The 21,047-nt window shown below is 33.0% G+C and overlaps 2 protein-coding genes across 4 annotated transcripts in view; both read right to left on the bottom strand.

Moving 5' to 3' along the window:
- LOC145287716 (uncharacterized) overlaps nt 1–21,047 on the bottom strand; it is a 640,174-nt gene that overhangs the window by 415,811 nt on the left and 203,316 nt on the right. The gene's annotated exons all lie outside the window — the stretch shown is intronic.
- LOC145287713 (uncharacterized) overlaps nt 1–21,047 on the bottom strand; it is a 186,738-nt gene that overhangs the window by 126,389 nt on the left and 39,302 nt on the right. For all 3 annotated transcript variants that reach the window (XM_080135465.1, XM_080135466.1, XM_080135467.1), the window contains exons 4-5: nt 8,525–8,625; nt 4,674–4,838 (exon numbers count right to left, since the gene is read on the bottom strand). In XM_080135465.1, the coding sequence (XP_079991591.1) occupies nt 4,674–4,838; nt 8,525–8,625 (266 nt within the window). The remainder of the gene's footprint in view (nt 1–4,673; nt 4,839–8,524; nt 8,626–21,047) is intronic.

The raw sequence follows: 21,047 nt of genomic DNA, 5'->3' as shown, positions 1-21,047 counted from the left end.
AATGGTACTCATGCAGAATTTGACCCCACCCAATTCTAATTATAATTAGGGTTCTACTTTCACCTAACGATTTAGAGTGTTCATATATAGCATTCATCTTTTCTTTTTATAATAAAAATCCTGTTTTCAAAAAGAGCTATTTTTAATCCAAAAAAATTCACCTAACAATTTATGGTAAAAAATTAATCTTTTCTTGGAGAAAAATCAACTTTTATTCATAAAAATAATTGCTAAAAATAATAAAAGTAAATAAACAATACAAAATTCAATTTTTCTTTATATATTTATATATTTATATATATATATATATATATATATATATATATATATATAGGCGCAGTAAGCAAAAAAATCCTAGATAGGATTATCTCCTCCATAAGGGAATAAGTCAGCCTCTTTCTCTAGAAAAACTCCGTAATTTATTGGTTTCTTTCCTTTAAAAACAAACATTTACTCAACTACATGAATTTCAATATCATCAATTATTATCAATCTAGTTCTCTAATCCTCTTAAATAAAGCCCTTATCTTCGCTAAAAGGCATTCTGACTTGACAAATTAAGAAATTTAATTAATTCTCATAGCTAGAAGATCCCTAATACAAATTAACAATAAGTCCTGGACCAGAAAGGGCACCTCTAATAACTTTGATATTTTGATGGTCTTCTTGTTAAACGAAGGTGACATTTGGTGGGGCTCTTCTTACTGAAAGAACTCTAACACGATTTAGACATATCAAAGGGGGCCTATATTGAGGCGACACCCTATTTACCAACAAAGCCAGGCCAAGAGGATATAATAATTTAATAAAAAATTGCATGATTGTTTAATAACTTCGGCCTCTCAATAGCTATCGAATCCATAAAAAATCTTCTAATTTTCTAGACATTACATTAAACCTTAACGCGGAGACGTATAGCCCTTACCATAAACCCAACCTTACACTCTTATACGTGCATAAGCCATCAAACCACCCTAATTCAATTATAAATTTTGTAGTACCACCCGTCTCGAAAAGAAGCTCTGTTCTTTCCGCCAATTAAAAAAAAAACCTTTAATCAAAATGCTGCATTCTTCAGCAATGCCCTAAGGAATTCTGGATACAAAGAAAAAAATTATATATAACAGTGTCACCCCATCTATATTCTGCCTGAGATCCGTGGTCCCTCACAGCATGACCCGTAAAAACCACCTACAACTACAAGATATACCCCCAATTAATAACAATGAACAATACAATCAACACAATCAGAACCAACATTTTTATTCTAATACCCCTAACCCATCCAACCACCCCAGGAGAAAGAAAAACATGATTAATCCCCCATTTAGCTCTAATGTTAAAACTAATATGCATAGAGATTTCATTCACAGTGTACAAAACTCTTTCAAGTACCCACACCGATATAGCTTCATCTTTAATAAAAACTCAATAAGGATTTCCTACTAAAGTATGCCTAATTTAGAACAAGCCTAATTTAGAACATGCCTAATTTAGAACAAAGTAGTTTAACATGTAACAACAAAAATCAAATCGGCCTAAAAACCCTTTCCCAATTAAGCCTAAAAAGCAATAGCAACTCTAATAACAAGTTTAATTGCCTACTCAACAATGATTGCATCCATACGGATGTTATATATTCCTACACAATGACAGAGTTACCCCGTAATTCCTCTCAGAATAGATTCTAATATCTTGTCGACATATTCTCTTCCTACCCATCTTCCATTTTAATAGAATAGCTGATCCAATAAACGAACTAAACAATCAGCCGACAAACAATACAAATAATAATAATAATGATAATAATAATAATAATAATAATAATAATAATAATAATAATGATTGTCCTTACAATCATCCCAACACTAATAACACTGATAACCCCCATACAACACTCTTACACGTATTAATCTGACTCACACTCACCTCAGCGAATAAAATCTGGACCATCCCCCACCCAAACCCCAATTCAAAGCAACAAACATATAGTCACATTTTTCCTATAATAACCATAATGCTAATAATGAATAAGGAACTTCTGTAACTACTTAAAATAAAACTTAAATCTAATAAAATTAAATCTAATAAAACTCTTTAATCAATTGAATGAACTATCCTAAAAAGTTAAGTCTTACACCCCAGGCTCTAAGTCGTGTCACCTCTGTGCACCTGAATCTATAACAATAATTACTTCCCCCAAATCTAGACTATAATAAGCTCCAAAAGCGAACTAATCACTTATTGCATACATAAAACTAAATTTAAATGTGGTTCATTTAAAATTACTTAACTTTAAATAATTCCCTATAAAATCTCATTTCCATTAATTACAGATTTCTCCCTATGCTCCTCAGAACTTTATATTACCCCGTTATTTTATATTTTATTGTATTCCCTATCATTCCGCCTCCGAATTGATCGCTGGCTACCTCCTTTCCCCCGCGTACTCTGCTGGAATGCTTATGCATATGTACATGTATTTATTGCTTGTGCATATGAAGACCAGGTCAGCCATGCTCTGACATGTATATACACTCTAATGCCTGTATTCATGTGGGCTTTTGAGTGTGCTATTGCATAGGTATACACACATTTGTACAGGAGTTCGAACGTAGTTCTTTTCATTTCTTCTTCCCTTGGTTGAACTATGATAGAGTCCGTAAGCGCCAGCCGCTCGCTTCTTCCTTTAATTACCAATTATTCGTTCCTCAATCCCCACAATCCACAAATTCTCTCAATAAAAAGCCATCTAATCTGCCAGATACATTCCCTCTCGCAATAATCTTATAATTTTTTTCAATAACCCTTTTTGAAATATTTATGCTTCATTCTCGTTAACACTTCCCATGAGTCCACCAAACGATACCCACTCTTCAATTAGACTTCACCCCTCGCTGCACTAATTACTATTTTTACGAAGATAGGTTGTCATGACAACCAGATCATTATCTTCCCTTAACTCACAACGTTGAATTGCCTTGACGTTGGGTCAATGCACTCCCTCCCCTTTGAATGAACTTAATTCACCGTGTGATAAATTTCTACACTTATTATCCAAATCGTATATATATATATATATATATATATATATATATATATATATATATATATATATATATATATATTATTATTATTATTATTATTATTATTATTATTATTATTATTATTATTATCATTATTATCATTATTATTATTATTATTATTATTATTATTATTATTATTATTATTATTATAATAATAATAATAATAATAATAATAATAATAATAATAATAATAATAATAATAATAATAATACAAAATTCTACTTTGTGAGTGTGAGCTCCCTCCTTATAGGTTTGGAAACGGCTGAGATTATCTTTTAGGAAATTTCACACACAGGTCATTTATATGTCTGGCAGTGTTCTTAGATATGTTTTGTACAGAAATTCATCCGATAAGTATCACAAATCGAAAAATATCCGATCTTAAATATAGCTGTTCTTCTCTTATAGATAAAAAAGAATTTTTAAAGGGGAATATAGTACGTTACACCGGTGTAACTTTGGCCGGTCTAACGTAAAATATTACTCTTCAAAGAATTTTCTGTTTTATCTATAAAAGAAGAAAGACTATTTTTAAGATTGTTAAGCTTTAATAAGCTGACATGATATTGAAAACAAAAACAAACGGAATTTGATGAATTATCTTATTATTATTATTTTTAATTTATTTATTATTTTGCGAATTCGTCCACCGGGCAAACTATTCCTCGTAATATATAGAGGATTGATTCTATAATACTACATACACAATCTGTACAAATTAAAATCAGTAGGGCAACTCCGTATATATATATACTTATGACACGACTAAAAACAAAAAGAGAGCAGGAAAGTTGATCGTATAATCGTGTCATTATAAACAAAGAACATTATATATATATATATATATATATATATATATATATATATATATATATATATATATATATATATATATATATATATATAGCGTGTCCAGGGGTGATGAAAAAAATCCAATAAAGTGCTCGATCGTAGATGTGAGAGCTGAAGATACAATATTTATTTTGACACTATATATACATATTTCAAGGTCGTACCATTGGTTTGGATACACCGAAAACAGTAATAATATACTGTGGAAAATCGGTATAATCTCTTCGGCGACAAAGAAAAATCTGAAACTAATGCAAAATGAACGTTATTATTACCGTTATTATTACCGTTAATTGTCCTACTTTTATTTATTGATATGGCTTTAAGAGGACCTTTATATTTTTTAGAGAGTTTTCCATCGCACCCCCTTCCCCGCTATGCATGCACACACACACACACACACACACACACACATTCTTCCTTTCTTTCTTCTATAATCATAATCTATCAACGTCGGTTTTAAAACGATATTTTTTTAAATATGAAATTCTGAGTCTTAAACGCTCGTCTAGCGTTTCTTCTATGTTCGTTCATTTTGCATTAGTTTCAGATTTTTCTTTGTCGCCGAAGAGATTATACCGATTTTCCACAGTATATTATTACTGTTTTCGGTGTATCGAAACCAATGGTACGACCTTGAAATATGTATATATAGTGTCATAATAAATATTGTATATATATATATATATATATATATATATATATATGTATACATCAACCTGATTTTTTACTTACTTTGACCGCATGCTTTTCTTTGGCAGACAACAGAATGTGGCCAGAAACAATTATCCTTCATAAATAAACCAAGGTTGTTCATAGCAACACAATTTCCTTCCGACGATTTAGGGTTGGTATTGTCCCAATATCTATCCAAATCAGTGTTTTGTCCTTTTGAATAACCTGTAAATTAAAAATAATTACAACAAAATAATTACAAGAAAAATGAATTAATAAAACTGTTAATAATTTTATCCTTTTTATCGTGGTTCTCCCTTTTCATATCTTGAAACTTTCTTTGCTATAAATCTATCAACAACATTAAATGGTCATCATATTAATTTATTCAATTTTGCAAACTATAACCAGCAGACGTTTTTTTCTTGCATCATAAATTAAAAAGATTTTTAATTCCAATTTGTTTATCTAGTTGACTCTAGGAACAACTACGTTACAGGATTCATCATTGCTAATCACAAACTGCTTTAAGCAGTGTGATCTCTCTATAACCACCACATTCAGACTTTTGTGTTTTTATTTTTGTAAATTGGTAGCATTGTTACATTTATCCAATCTTGAACGACATTAATAACGTGTCATACGACAAGAGTGAGAATATGTTTTCACCATCAAAGATCAACAGCTCTACTCTAATCCCATAAAAACCTGGTGCTTTCTCAGTATTAATTTCTTTACTTGTGTATTTTATCTCATCAAGGGTAGGGTCCATCATCATCTCTTCTTCTCTTCTCTCTTCTATATATATATATATATATATATATATATATATATATATATATATATATATATCTTCTTCTTCTTCTATATCTATATAAATAAAATGAACTCATTTTTTCCCGTCTGATTTTGACATTAATAGGATTAAAAATCAAGATATGTCATGCAAATATAATATGCACAAACGGCAGAACAATATCTGAGGTGTGTTATAGGCTTATTATTTCTCAAATTCCTCGATAATCGTAGATTTCTATACTTTTTCTGCTGAGAAGTCACGGCCAAAATCGGTTAAGATCAATGGAAGTGGTAAAATATTTTCTCTCTAATAAATTCCTCCCCCCCCCTGCCACCACTTAACACCGTTTGGGGATCGTTCACAAGGAACAGTTGAGAAGAGAACACCGGTTTGGCTTCGTAGTTCTTTCATGTGAAGTTATTTAAAGTCACTAAACTAAGCTGCAGTGCTCTGTGGCGTAGTGGTTAGCGTGCTGGACAATTAACATTATATTTTCACGTTCGCGCCGACCTACCGCAGTCGTTTTTTTTTTGTTTTTTTTCCTAAACAACTGGAATGGACTTTTCTTGGTGGCCGAACTGTTAACGTTGCAGATGTTTTTTTTTTGTTTTTTTTTTCACACTTTATTTTCCTACTTTTACTCATGACTCCGGGTTTGATCCTTCCTACTTACCTACCATAACATTTTTAAAAACTCCACCCCCCCTGTCCCAGAAACAAACAGTCGGGCAACGCCGGGTACCCCGCTAGTTTATTCAATAATATTGTCTTGGGGAAAACTTGAAATCACTGCTTCATCTATAAAAGATGGATTATCAAATGTACTTATTTCCATCACGCCAGAATACCATTTGCATCTTTGATCTAAAGGAAGCCATCTTTAGGTTCTAAAGGAAATATAAATTAAAAATGAACGCGATAACCTATATCTGGAAAGATAGATCCATTTCACAACTCATAAGTAAACGACTCCTACAAACTTTGGTATTCTCAATACGGAGCAAAATGTCGGGTCTTGATAAAAAGTCCATAAGAGGAAAATTGCTGCTTTTAAAGTGTGGTACTGCTATAGAGTTCTTAGTGTAATATGGGTGGACAAACATCAGCGACAGGAAATTGCGATTCTTGGGATATGTGATCAGAACAGACGACCTAACAAGGATCTACTCTTTGGTAAAATTTCTGGCAAAAGAGGACGTGAGAGAACCAAAAATAAGAATGTCAGACAACGTGAAGGACACCGTGGACATTAGCATGACTTAGTTGTTCAGAATGGCACAGAACTGGAGTTAATGGCGATGATTCGTGAAGAGTGCCACGGCTGGTAAGTAATGATCATTCCGTCAGAGAGTGAGAGAATGAGAGAAAGAGAGAGATAGGGAGGGAGACAGATTGTGATGCATACGCTTATTTGATTTCGTTGTAGAAGGCTTTTTGATTCGCGAAGAGTGTTACGGTTGGTCAGTAATGACTATTCACTTAGAGAGAGAAAGAGAAAAAGAGAGCGAAAGAAAGAAAGAGAGAGAGAGAAAGAGAGAGAAAGAAAGAGAGAGAGAAAGAGTTGATTAAGATTGTGGTCCATATTTGATTTTGCTGTAGAAAGTATTTGCATTTTTACAAGTAAAATCCTTTTGTATTTCAGTGAACAACTCAGTCCACTATTTATTCTTCATCTGACGAAGCTTGCATTGTAGTTTTCCTTTTGATTCCTTGAAAACGTCCTCTGCTTTTCTGGTAGTGAGTCAGAAGAATCAAGGTGTTTATCTCTTTTTTACGATTTTTGAAGGCTAAACTGCTAAAAAAAAAGGTAAATTGGTGAAAAAAATCGAAAATGGGGGATCGATTTACTAGAACGTTGTATGAGAGACAAAACACCCTTTGATATGTTAAATATTTATATTTTTGTATTTTTAGTTTTGTTTTGATAATCTGGCAGATTCGTGACCATTAAATAAAAGAAAAAATGCAAAAAGATGAAAATAAAAAAATACAAAGAAGGGGGACACACTTCAAATAACGAAATTTGTTTATATTTTGTTAAATAACAAACTTTGTCGACATTATATGGCTTCCTCAAGTTGTTTTTTTATTTATTTATATTATTTTTATGGTTTTAAACAAAGGAAGATAATAGTAAATACACACACACACAAACACGCACACATACATATATATATATATATATATATATATATATTTGTGTGTATGTCTTTGTCGGTGCTTCTGTGTGTGTGTGTATACAGACATACACAGGCATATATATGTATATATATATATATATATATATATGTATATATATATATATGACAAAACTATATTCCAAAATTCATGCAGTTGATAATCATATCATTTATTCCTTTAGTTCAGTTAGTGATGATCACCATCATGACCTTTGGAATATAGTGTTTTGCCATTTATTCTCTATATTGCTCTGTAATTACATTGAGCTTCTTAAATAAGGAGTGATATATATTATAAGAAAGTATATTTGTACAGAAATATATATATATATATTAATTTAAACACTTCTGTGGAAATATGATTTTTTTCAATTATATTTCACTTTTTTAGATATTAATTCTTAATATATGAAGTTCTATAAAAAAAAACAAATGACAAAAGACTATATTCTAAATTTCACGGTGTTGACTATTTACTAATTTAATCCTTTCATTCCGTTTACATTTGCAATTCTTGACAGTAGCTGTTTTGTAGCGCAAAATCATTCACCAAACTATTATATTAATCAATGAATCTATTTTTACCTTAACTAATCAGAAGAAGTAGCAATTAGCAATCTACCAGAAAATAATAAAATACATTTAGGCATTATTAGAAAATCCGAAAATTGGAAGAGAATTTACCGTTTCTTTTTATTTTATCTTTTTTACAACATGAATTAAAGGTAAAATAGATTCATTGATTGATATAATAATATAATAATTAAATGTACGATTTTGCGCTACGAAACAGTTACTGTCAAATTTTATACATATTTAGAAACTTAAGTTTTATAAAAAAGAATGGAAAGGCGAATTTTCTTGATGTGTAGAAACACTTTAAATCACGAATAAAATCAACAGAGAAAATGGCCAAATTATCCGCAACTTACCGATCCAGAACTTGTTTGTATTCTTAAATTCGTTCGCTGCCGTTTCATTCAAGTACTTTAATTCACTGACATTTTCTGGATTGGCCAATTTACTTCCATACCTAAAAATATATAACAAAATACGAAAATATGTCTTTTAAATGTTAGTATATTTTGTACTTCATCCTAATGTAACGTTACGTAGCGTTAAACTTTATTTTAGTAATTCATAAAAAATAAAACTGGAAAAATATTAATAAAAATCTTGTTCGACTTTATTTTCTTTTTTAACAAAAACATTTATTAACGTTACTCTCCCGTCTTGAGACCACTTAAAAGTCTTTCGCTGCCACATATCCATTTAATCTGGCAAGCATTGATCTTTCTTCCGACAGCATGCTTGCTACAGCCAGTAAACTCTCGGTTTCATTTTACACAGCCGTCTCCTTCGGCGTAGACTTTTCTCGCACCCGATCATATGGTGTCCTTTCTTTTTCTTTAAATGCAAGCCAGAGGACACATGCCAATTTGCATACGCGTTTAAACGCTGCTTCTGTTGCTAATACAATTGCTTACTATACATGGTACGGCTGCTGCTGATATTTTATACGCACTAAAATGCGCTCTGCTACACGAATCATGCTTGGTTTAATCTACAAGTAACCAATCAAGATAGTTTTTAATTAAATTATCCGCCATTTAAATATATATATATATATATATATATATATATATATATATATATACGTGTATATATAAAATCAAGAAATAAAATTAAATTTACAAGCCAAAAACTTGTGTCAATTTCAAGTGAATGTAAATACTAATTTCTATATAGATATCACAACCAAACAAAATATTCGATAATAATAATAATGATAATAATATATACAGATTATAAATAAAATGATTATTTCATGCATCAAAATAAATAAATAAATAATTAAATAAATAATAATCGTAACATATTAACTAAAAACAATTATAATAAAATTAACTGCAGTTATAATATTTAGATAAATTTTTAAATAAATCATAGCATTAGAAATAATAGAATTTAGACATTAAATCTTATTTTTATAATGTTTTGGAAAGTCTAGAACTTTATTTGAAGATTATAATTAACGATACGACATTTAAAGGAGGCTAAAGAAATTTAAAGGATATCAAAGGGCGAGTGTCAGCTTATAGGCAATCAAAACAACTTTTATTTCCATAAAAATAGCAGCGAGTGCCGGTGCAACCACAAAAAAATAATAGCCGCGTAGGTAGGCTCGAATGTGACATGCGAAAGAGGAAAAGAAAGAAAAAAGGTAAGTGACAAACGTTTATGCCCACCGAACCACGATGACTTACGATGTCATGACCCTGAATATATAACGTTGATAAACATAAAGGCGTATGTGACTTGCAAAAAATGGCGTCGCAAAAAGTGACCTCCTTGCAAGAAATGGTCTAGTTGACCATCACAGATTTAATCTTTTTTCTTCTTTTATGCGCCCGAGGGATCACTCCTTTAGATAATACCGGTTTCGATTCGGTTCGATGAAGCTGGCGAAGGTTTTTAGTGGATATACAAACACACACACACAAACACACAAAGCGACGTTTGAGATTTATATAATATTAGCAGGATCTGTTAACCGGCGCTGCCCGATTGAAGCATGGCCCTCTCGCAAAAACGTAAACTACGTTTGTTATTGGGAGTACTGCTGTCCATGAGTAATTGAGGAAACTAACGGCCGTGGTTTAAATAAAATAATCTGGCTTTCACTGGCGATTAGTGGTGGTTTGGGGCGATAACCTGCAGGTACTGTTTGAATCTAAGAAAAGTAATTAAGGCAATGCGCAAATCAGTATGAATGAATAAAATTACGAAAAATAGTTCATTCGAATAATAATAGAAACTAAAAACAGAAGTTTTAGATTCTCATTGTATATGAAATGTTTAGAGTGATTAAAATCAATGGTAGCAGCCGTAGCTGTTTTCCTTTGTTATTCGAGTCTGCTTCTGCTTTTCAACGCTTCCTCCAATAGTATTAAATCAAATTTCAGTTTTATGTCGTTTTCTTTTAACGTGTAAAACAAAACAAATGCGATATTTTTCACTTCACTTCTTTGAGTATTGTCATGCTAAGAACGGTATTTGGAATAGACATCCCAAATTACTTGTCTCTGCAAAATTAGAATGAGATTTTATTAATCAGTATAGTCGAAAACATATAAAAGTCGTCATTCTAAAGAAGGTTGTGAAATTTTCTTTAGTAAATATCTGTTTTGGTATGGACTTAAAAAGATATTTGTGAAAAGTACCCTCTTGAAACTGCAGAGTAAATTATTGTTTTGTTTTACGATATTTTACGCTGACGGACCCAGTCGATTAAGGACCTCGTGTGGAGATCGATGCCATTTTTGTAAACTTTTAGAAGTGTTCGTTTATTTAAGAATTAGTTTCATTCTGGAATATGAGAATTTCTGGAATCAACCAATTAGGAAGGGTGTAACATTGCTGAGGAGCCGTTATTATTTAGTAATCGGAAATCAGAATATGTTAAGTCTATATTTGTCTTAGTCAGTTACGGAGGGTGTAATCACACTATAGTTGAAAAATGTAGAATAGGGCCCGGTGTCAACTGGTAGTAATGGTATGAATAAATATATAGAGAGAAAAGTATTGGGTTTCTTCTTCTTAAAGTGTTGCGATTGTGATGGCGATGATCGATTTAAAATCACGGCTGAATGTGTTTGTAATGGTGGTCAGAAGCTACATAAAAATGGCTAATAGGTTAGATTATTAATTTATATGTGGCATCTTGTGTTGCAACCCTACGATCTTTGGTACAGTTAAATTTCTGCAAAAAATCGATGTCAGTAAAAATAATTTAAAATAGATTAAATTAAATATATTATCAATATAAATCAACGTTGATTAACAATCTTAAATAAAAGACTTAAAACAATCATCTCGCTCTAAACAGTAACTAACATTCAGCTATTTAGTAAAATCGATTTTGCTTAACGTAATCCGCCAATAAGATTACCTCTTGAGCGGATATTTTGCAAGAATCATACTATATATAGAAATAAATGAAATAAGAAAGTAATGGACCTTTTGGATATATTACTCAAATTGTGGACAGGCAAACAAACAGGAAGGAATACGAATTTATATATACAGATTAATTCGAGCGACGGCTGGTCGCTGGATCGATTATTATTATTATTATTATTATTATTATTATTATTATTATTATTATTATTATTAGAAAAATAAAAAAAAATTAGATTAGAAAAATATGACTGGCAGCTGGAATAATAAAGGTTTACAAAGGAATGTGGATTTATAAAATAAAGGTTAACAGATTTCCGTGGGAAATTTTGGTTTGTGTAAACAAATAACTGGATTTAGGTTTACGTCAGCGTTGGGGTCTTAGATACGTAGATTTGAGTAGATTTCAGTAGATTTTAATCAGTTTTTAGCTGAACGCCGGAAAGAATGGATAACCAAGGGGAGTTAATCTCTCCATGACATGGGGAGCGTCATCTTCAGAGACAGTCAAGATGTGAAGATTAAAAAGAGAAAGCGTTGTAAGAGAAACACCTTACTGTGAAAATGACACTTTCTATTTTCTTCGATATCAGTTTTTGATTTTTTTACATTAAATACCAAGTTTTGAATTCTTTTAAAAACCTCCTGTATATGTTTGGAGATAGTGGTAATCTTTCACAACCGTATTCAAGCTCGTGAAAAAATCCGCACATACACGAAGTTGCTTGGTCTTTTTCGTAACGTATACGGTAGGGGCAGTTCATTCACTAGTGATTACTTTCCAAAAAGTCCGATATTTTCTAGCCGATCCAGTTCCTTATGAATTTTATCGACTGCCGCAGACGGACGTTTCGCTTATTTTTGAAAGCGGGTAGATCATTATCATTCAGCTCAAATCTGACAATAGCCTTCGTTAATCTTCCGAGTCCTGATGAAATTTTTCCTGTAATTTTTCCTTTAACTCATCCTTTCATTGCTGTGCTCTATTAGAGGATTTTTTTTCCTTACGGCAGAATTGATTTATTGGTTGGTCACAACGTTTAACTCGCTCCATCCAAGCTGTTCCGAAGACTCTTACTTTTTTTAGATGTATGTTTTTATATCAGCGAGAGTGTAACCTCTCCCTTAAATTTTATCTCATCACTTGTCACAGCACGAGCTTATTTGTTAGTTAGCATCGTGGTTGGTTTCTTTAACATTTCCATGTCTGCATGTTGATGATTGGCAGGTTTGAACCGGCTATAAATTCATCTGTAAATCCACTTTCTTGTTGAGTATGTTTAGAGTTATATACTTCCGCCGGTTCCACTCCGATTCAATGTCGGATCTTTCTTGTCAGACTCTGTTACTTCTGTTCTTTATTCAATGCCACACTAATTACTTGTTTTATTTTTGTAAAAAACAGTTTATAGACCAGGTTTGTCCGCTGCAACGAATGCACAGACTTGCTTTTGATTTGGAAATCGGTGGGTTCCTCTTTGTTTGTGCCTGGGTTGTCTTCTCGTGTACATTGTTTTTTCTCGAGAGAGCAATCCTTTGGTCTGTCACTTGTCTTTCGCGCGTATAATACGTCTGACGCCTCGATATTTCTTGAATCATTCTTTACGCTCACTTTTAGAGTGTGAGCCCTTGTTCGCTTTTGAGTCTTGAGAGAACCCGTCGTCTAATCTTCGCGTATTTTTTCGCTGATACGAGACCCGATAAGTCCAGATAAAAGCTTGAGCGCTTCCGAGAATAATCTTTCTGACCTCATCCTTCTGAGTAGTATATTGTCAACGAACTTAGTGTGTTTCCTAGTTTCCGTTAAAGTAGACGGACACTTTTGGCGTTGCTCAACTCTTGGCAATCAACAGTGATTAAGTTTTCGTGTTTTCTATCAAAAGCATCAAATGATTTATCCTGCTCCGGGACGCAGATGAACGTTTCAATGGAATTCCAGATGGTGTTTTGAAAAAGAACTGTGCTCTTATCACTGTTCAACATTTTTAAGAACATTTCTCTTTTCCCTTCTGTTCAAGAAACACTTTCTGCTCCAACATGTGTTGCCGCTGTTGTTGTTTATCTTCTTGTTCTGACATTTGCTTTTTTCACATTACTTCTTGCTCCTTGTGGAACTTCAGGAAACATTTTGTTGTTGGTGAAATTTCTGTTGAAATTGCAGCTGGATCTGTTTATTTTGTTCTTTTAAATTTTCCTCTGTTTTTTTTTTTCTATTGATCGACTTGAACCTTGGGTAAGTGCGTGATTATAGCCTTAAAATCTTCCATATTTAATATCTTCTGCAAGCAAACTACATTTTTTTCTTTTTTTCTGAACAAAATTTCTCGGGGAGGAAAAGAGGAAATACTCTTTCTTTGTGTTTCTGGGTGTGTATGTATGTGTATGTGTATGTGTGTGTGTGTGTTTATCACTTGGGGATTTTTCAGGTATAAAACTTTCAAATCAAAATAAAAGGGGGGGGGGGATTTTCTCTCTCCAAAATGTTTTACTGTGAAAGATCCTGGCTTTCTAGATGAAGAAATGGAAAAAATAATTGCATAACTGAATAGAAAATGACTAACCCATGAGCAAAAAAATCATTTTTTCTTGTTTAACAAAACAAAACCAAAATGTTCACTTTTAACAAATAGTAAAAAAAAAAAGAATATATTAAAAAAACACGAGTAGAGATGAACTGAAACGAACAAATGCATTTGCAACGAATTATCATCACGCAAAACGTGGACAAAATTAGGTCAACACTTTAAAAGCAGACATGTTTTGTTTGTTTTTTCTTTTGCAACAGCATTTAAATGTCTGCAGCTTACAAAAAATACTTTGTACAAAAGTCCGTTTTCAATTTTTTTCATTGTCACTTTATTCAAGAAGAGAAAAAAGACGTCTGTTTGTTCTTTTGTGAATTCCTCGCGTAATTTCTTTTCGAATTATCAATTGTCATTCTTACATTTGAATTCTGTCGTCGCCCGATGTTATGTGAACACTGGGACATTTTAAAATTTGGTTTCGAAACCTCGTCGCGAGTTATCATGGTTTAAACGTTGGAAAGAATAACGGGAAATCTCGGAAACCAGTGAAATGAATAATATATTAAACAAAAAATACAAAAAAGATGTTAGTTGAGTTGGAACTCCGCTTAACTAAAATAAAAAGTAAATTTACGACTGTCTGTCTGTCTGTCTGTCTGTCTGGCTAGCTGGCTGGCTGTCTCTCTCTCTCTCCCTCTCTCTCTCTCTCTCTCTATCTATTTCTTTCTTTCTTTCTTGTATTTAGACTGTAAAAAGCAGAACATCGTCACCAGAATTGACGTCAGGATTTGTCCATTGTTAGAATATGTAGGGGTACTACTCAAAAAATACACGAGGAAATATTATAAAACACGTGTGCTTTAATTTAAAATACAAATAAAGCCTTTTTGATACATTATATACATGTTGTAGATAAAAAATGAATACCCGCTGTAGTAATAAGATAGTCCCCGATTCGTAGGCTGTAGACTCTTGAAAAATTGTTTTTTTCTATGCGCTGATGAAGTCCAGTTGTGCAAAATTATGATTGATGAACTATTATATAGTTTATGCCAATCCACGGTTTGAAACAAGTTAACGCAATGTGTTATAACGTGACTGTTGCTTTTTAAACAATAATTTTAAGGGGTCATAATAGGGGTCAAAGTTTTTAAAAAATTGACCGCCTTTTTTTTAAATGCTCAACATACACCTCCAAATACCATGGCAACGCCGGGCTGAAATGCTAGTATATATATATATATATATATATATATATATATATATATATATATATATATATATATATATATATATACATACAGAAGAGAAGGAAAGGCAAAGGGAGAGTGAAATAATAAGTTTGGAAAATATATATTGCAATTTAGCTACACAGAATTTTCGTTTTTATCTTCGAGAGAGCTCGCCAGGCTGCATGTTTTCCTGTTTCTTTCTTCTGTTTCACGGAAATCGTATTTCTCTTTTCTTCGTGTTGAAAAGTGACCTAGTTTATCTGCATGTTTTTCACTGGCATTTTTATATAATTTTTTTATTTTCATTTTATTTATTTTATTTTTATGCTAGTATATGCGTTTATGAATTTGTTTTTTTTTATTAATTATTATTATGATTACCATATTTGCTTTTGTTGTTTGCTTATTATTTATTTATTTGTGTGTTTGCTATTATCCTCACGTAACCTTTATTTTTGTGTATATATACGTTTTCACTTTTGTTCCTGCAGTTTAATAAGTTTCAGAATTCTTTAAAGTTTAGAATAGCTAATATCTCATCCAAACAAAGTCTACACAGGTCGTCCAAGTTTTTACATGTCCTGGCCTGCCGTATTATTTCCACCCTGCCTGCGATCGTCCACTTTTATTCCTAGTAATTGTTTGTTAATGTGGTCGTAATATCTACTTTTAAAATCCGGTAAAGTCATCCTTACCTAATATTTTTTATCAAGGTTTTCCTTAGCAAATTTTCTCTCCTGGTAAACGATGCATTTATTTTATAGTAGACAGAGTGATTGCGTTCTACAGTTGCATTTTTTTTGCTTATGTTTTAATTTTTTATTAGGATTTACATTATTTTTATTTCTAATAGGATGGAAATGTTAAATTTCCTAACTTTATCCTTTATGCCATTGTGCATCGGAGAGAGACCATAATACTTAGTTCTCTGCACTTTACCAAAACAAAATGTCAACCATATCAGTGCAGTAGTTTCCAAGAAAAGCGGAACTGACAAACAGACAAACAGAAATCTTGTATAGATATAGGACAACCAGGGTTAATTTCATACCCTCTCGGCTGAAAATCTGTTCAGTTAAAGGAAAGTATTTATTTAATTTTTGCAGGCGGTTATCCTCATCTTCGTAGTTGTTGTCTCATCATGTTTCGGCCAATTGTTCCTCTGGCCTTCTTCAGGTTATTACCTGCGACGGGATAAAAACGCTGCGTCTCTTAACTTTATCCTTAGTAATTACTGCCTTCCATAGTTGTTGTCGTCTCACAAAGTTTTGGGGCAACTGGTCCTCGTGGTGAAATAACAACAATTATGAAAATAAATACGAAAAAAAAATTACCAAATTACTCATCACAAACGATTCCAATAAAACAAGGAAAATAATTCAGAAGAAGAAGAAAGAGGTGGCTTTGTCGTTTGTCTGTTGTGCAACTGTATTGGCTGTAAGTTTCTTTTATCTATATAAATGCCTTACATCGAAATCAGAATTTAAGAAACAAAAACTATGGTATGGAATGGCTCCAGATTACCCTATATCCACTGAACTGCTTAAACATTTTTCATCATGTTTCCACATGTAGGATTATATAAAGTTCTCAAACAATATCTTAACCTTGCATTAGTTCCATGCGGTGTTTTATCACCCAATTTTGATTAATCTAATATATGAAAGGTAAAAATGGCGTGAGCGTTTGTGCATGTCCGCGAAAGGCTTTGGTATCAGGGTTCTCGCGGCAGTTAGATTCCGCGATAAATTTTCGCATACTTCTCAGATCGTAATATCTCGCATTCGCAAACGGATATCCTTTCTTTTTTTTTTTTTTTTTTTTTTGATCGAGTTAAACAAAATAACGACCGTCTCGTCGTCTCGAGTGTTTGTTTTTCTTTTTCGTATAATAAAGCGAAACTATTCGAATGCAAACGATATCTCGACGGCCTGATGGCCGAGGTGCGGTGTTCACTAAAATGAGGTTAGTTCTCAGTCAACGGAGGGGAAAACCTTTACATACTGAGAAAATTTCATTTTTAAGCAAATTGTTTTTAGTCCTACATTGCTACATTTTGTTTTTGTGGGAATACAAATAAATACCGACAGAAAGCAGGAAACTCGCCTGGTCGCCGGCCAGTTTTAAAAACAACGTTCTGTTCTGCGCATGCGTGGCGACTCCTATGATTCTTAATTTGATTAACAACTCATTGCATTCATTATCCTCTTTGTGCCTAATGATTAGCGTGGAAAACTAATTACCCACCTTTCTCTCTCTATATTTTTTTTAATTTTAACCATCGCTTCGTCCTTGTGCTAATATCCTCCACCTGGGCAACGCCGGGTACTCTCCGCTAGTTTCTTATAATTCATAGTTGCCAACTTTTTTCTTCACTCCCAATACTCTCCTGACTAAGTGAGGATATAGCACACCCCCTATGGCGCATTTGTACTTCAGTTTTCCTTGGAGGTAGACGTTACTTTGTCCTTCTGGGGTGTTCAGCCACCCCAGCTAACTAACGTAGGCATGTGTTATACCGGCCTTCCTTGAACAGAGGAATTTACACCGATTAGCACTATAAATAACGCTAGTAATTCCAACAACGGTGAGAGAGATGCGACTGCACTTTAACCGTAAGCTGAGTGCCCAGCAGATATACACGCTTTCCTATCTTTGTACATTATTGTTAATACACTTGTTCCTTAACCGAACCTCAACTTGATTGTTCTTATTTTCACTGTTGTCCACGACACAACAGTATGATTTTATGATTTATACATTTTTGTATTTTTCCAGTGGAATTGAAAGTCTGTAGCTATAAAAGCATGTTAAGTATCAATAGGTTACTCTGTAACATTTAATATGCGATTAATATGTTTTGGTATTTTTTGTCATAAGTTTCACACAAAGAGATGTGCATTTTATAACAGGGCAAAGGATCGAAAGGTGCAAACAATATGTAACACTTGTGAGAAACATGATTGTGATATACACAAATTGTCTCTTGCTCCTACGATGACTGGTATAATTGAAACGTCTTTTAATTTCCAATTTCTTTTCATATCATACATAAGTCCTTGATACTTTGTTATCTTTTCCCTCTCAACTCTGTTAAGCCCTGTATCATTGGGTACACTGACCTCTATTACGGTCGCTTTTTTGTTTGCTCTGTCCCAAATCACTATATCTGGTTTAACAGCTGCGTTTTCTAGATATGTAGCAGTAGGGATTATGTAGTCATAGTGAATAGTGTAGTTGTCATTCCCAATTGTTCGTTCGGGTATATGTTCCCAGGAGTTTTTACTGCACTGAATGTTGAGTTTCTTACATATCTTCCAGTGAAGGTGTTTGCAAACTCCGTTATGGCGATCTGTATAATAACCGTCTCCAAGTAGGACTTTGCAACCAGAAATCAGGTGGCCCACACTCTCAACCTCAGTGCTACAGAACCTGCATTTATTATTGTTGCTTAGACCACACATCTTTTTGAAGGCATTTGTCATGAGGCCCTGGTCTTGTGCAGCCAATATCAACCTCTCTTGGTCGTAATGGAGGGATCCTCTTTTGAGCCAGTCCAGGTTGAAAGGTAATGTTTATGTAATGAACTCATATTCATTTTTATTGCTATTTCAATTAGAAAGGAAAATTTTGTTTTTACATTTGAAAGCACACATGAATTTTTCTTGCTATTTCAATTCATGGAAACATTCTGTGTTCATCATAGATATTAAAAAATAACACAAACTCGTGTATCCTGTGAGTATTTTTAAATAAATATGATCTCAATCTGAGAGTTTTAAATTTTCCCTAATTTTATTATTTTTTTATTGTATTATTAATATTATTTTATTATATAAATTAATATCAACAAGATACAAGTGATTCAAACTGTTCAACAGGAACTGCAGATATATCCTGACCCAGCAGGAATAATATATTTTACACAATAATAACACTATAAACAGTTTTGTATTGGGGCATAAACACCTCATGGGACTAACCATGTTTGAAACACCCAGGTGAATAAAGCAAGATCGATTTTTTTTACTGTATTTCGATGTTAAAATGATTAAAAGTAAAATGTTCCCAGTTTTACTCAACGCAACTTGACATGTTTCAAATAGATATTTTTAGTTTTAGAAATTAAACCATGACGTACGTCAAATGTTCGTAAAAAATATCTGTTGAACATAATTGTAAACTTCTGTATGAAAATAATATATTTGACTGTAACACAGGGCGTGTGAATGCGTGGGAAATTATCAGCAGCATCTGTAAGATAGCAGCAGTAGCCGAACAATGCACATATGCAAATTATAAAGTGTACGCGAAAAAAAAAAAGGAGACTATGCAGGCGAGAGAAAAGAGTAAATGCAGTTGAAAAAGATGGATAGGAAATGTCAGAGACGCGAAATGGCTGTCTATTGGCGGCAAAAAGAAAAACGCGTGTAGGGGAGATGGATATGTGGCCCTGCAGAGGCAGAGAGTCTGTTTAAGCTGCTTACATGTTTTAAATATTACGCTGAGAAGAAAGTTCTTGCGGAATTTTTCATTTTGATTTCAAATGATGTATTTTCAAATAAGTTTCGTTATGTTACCTGTACTTTATATATCATTTTAAGAGCGTTTTCCGCACTATCTAATTGTTTAAATTAGAATAGGTACAAAACAGTTATGTCTTCTTTTCAGAACGTTGAATACAAGATGGGAAAAAGCAAATTCACACAATTTTCTTATTTCAATTAAAGTGAGGCCAAAAAGCTACTGAAACTGCTCGCGATATCAACGAAGCCTTTGGCCCAGGCACCACTACTGAACGCACAACACAATGGTGGTTTAAGAAATTTCGTGGCGGCGACGAGAGTGTAGACAACCATCAATTAAGAGCCTCAGTCGAAGCGAATTCACGCACAACTATTCGAGAATTTACTTCTGGATTAGACGTAACGTATACCACAATTTATAACCAGTTGAAATAGATTGTAAAGACAAAAAAATCTCAATAAATGGGTGCCACACGACAACCAAAAAGAACGCCTTTTAAGCAACAAGAACGACCCGTTTCTCAACCGGGTTATTAATTGCGATGAAAAGTTAGTTTTTACGACAACCGGCGTAGCTCTGTTCAGTGATTAGATGCCGTAGAGGCTCCACGACACTTCCCGAAACGAGAATTGTATCAAAAGACGGTCATGTTGATTGTTTGGTGGTCTGAAACTTGTCTCATCTATTAAAGTGTTTTATTTAAATGCGAGCGAAACCATTACGACGAAAAAGTACTGTCAACAAATGGATGAAATGCATCAAAAACCTCCACTACAACACTCGGCTTTAGTCAACAGAAAAGGTCAAATTCTCCTCCACAATAATGCCTGACCGCACTTTGCTAAATCGACCCTGCAGAAGTTGAACTAATTGGACGACGAAATTCTGCGCCATACGCCATACTCTTCATATCTCGCACCTACGACCTATCACTTTTTCAATCATCTCGACCAGTTTCTGCGTTAGAAATGCTTAAAAAATCTTAGCGATATGAAAAAAGCCTTCAGCGATTTCATCGCAACTAGAAGGTGTGTTGATTCTGATGGTGCTTAATCCGATAAATAAATTCTGTTTGAACTGAACTAAATTAAAGTTAAAAACCGCAAGAACTTTCTTGTCACGCTAATATAAATGTCATATTACTAGAAAAAAGAGAAATAGATTTGTGCGAGAAAGCCAGACTTCATTGAATCTCAAATCATTATTTCCAC

Source organism: Euprymna scolopes, chromosome 11 (assembly GCF_053919585.1).
Source record: "Euprymna scolopes isolate OS-2025 chromosome 11, ASM5391958v1, whole genome shotgun sequence".
In the NCBI taxonomy this organism is placed as follows: Eukaryota; Metazoa; Mollusca; class Cephalopoda; order Sepiida; family Sepiolidae; genus Euprymna; species Euprymna scolopes.
This window is presented reverse-complemented; position numbering and strand designations above follow the sequence as displayed.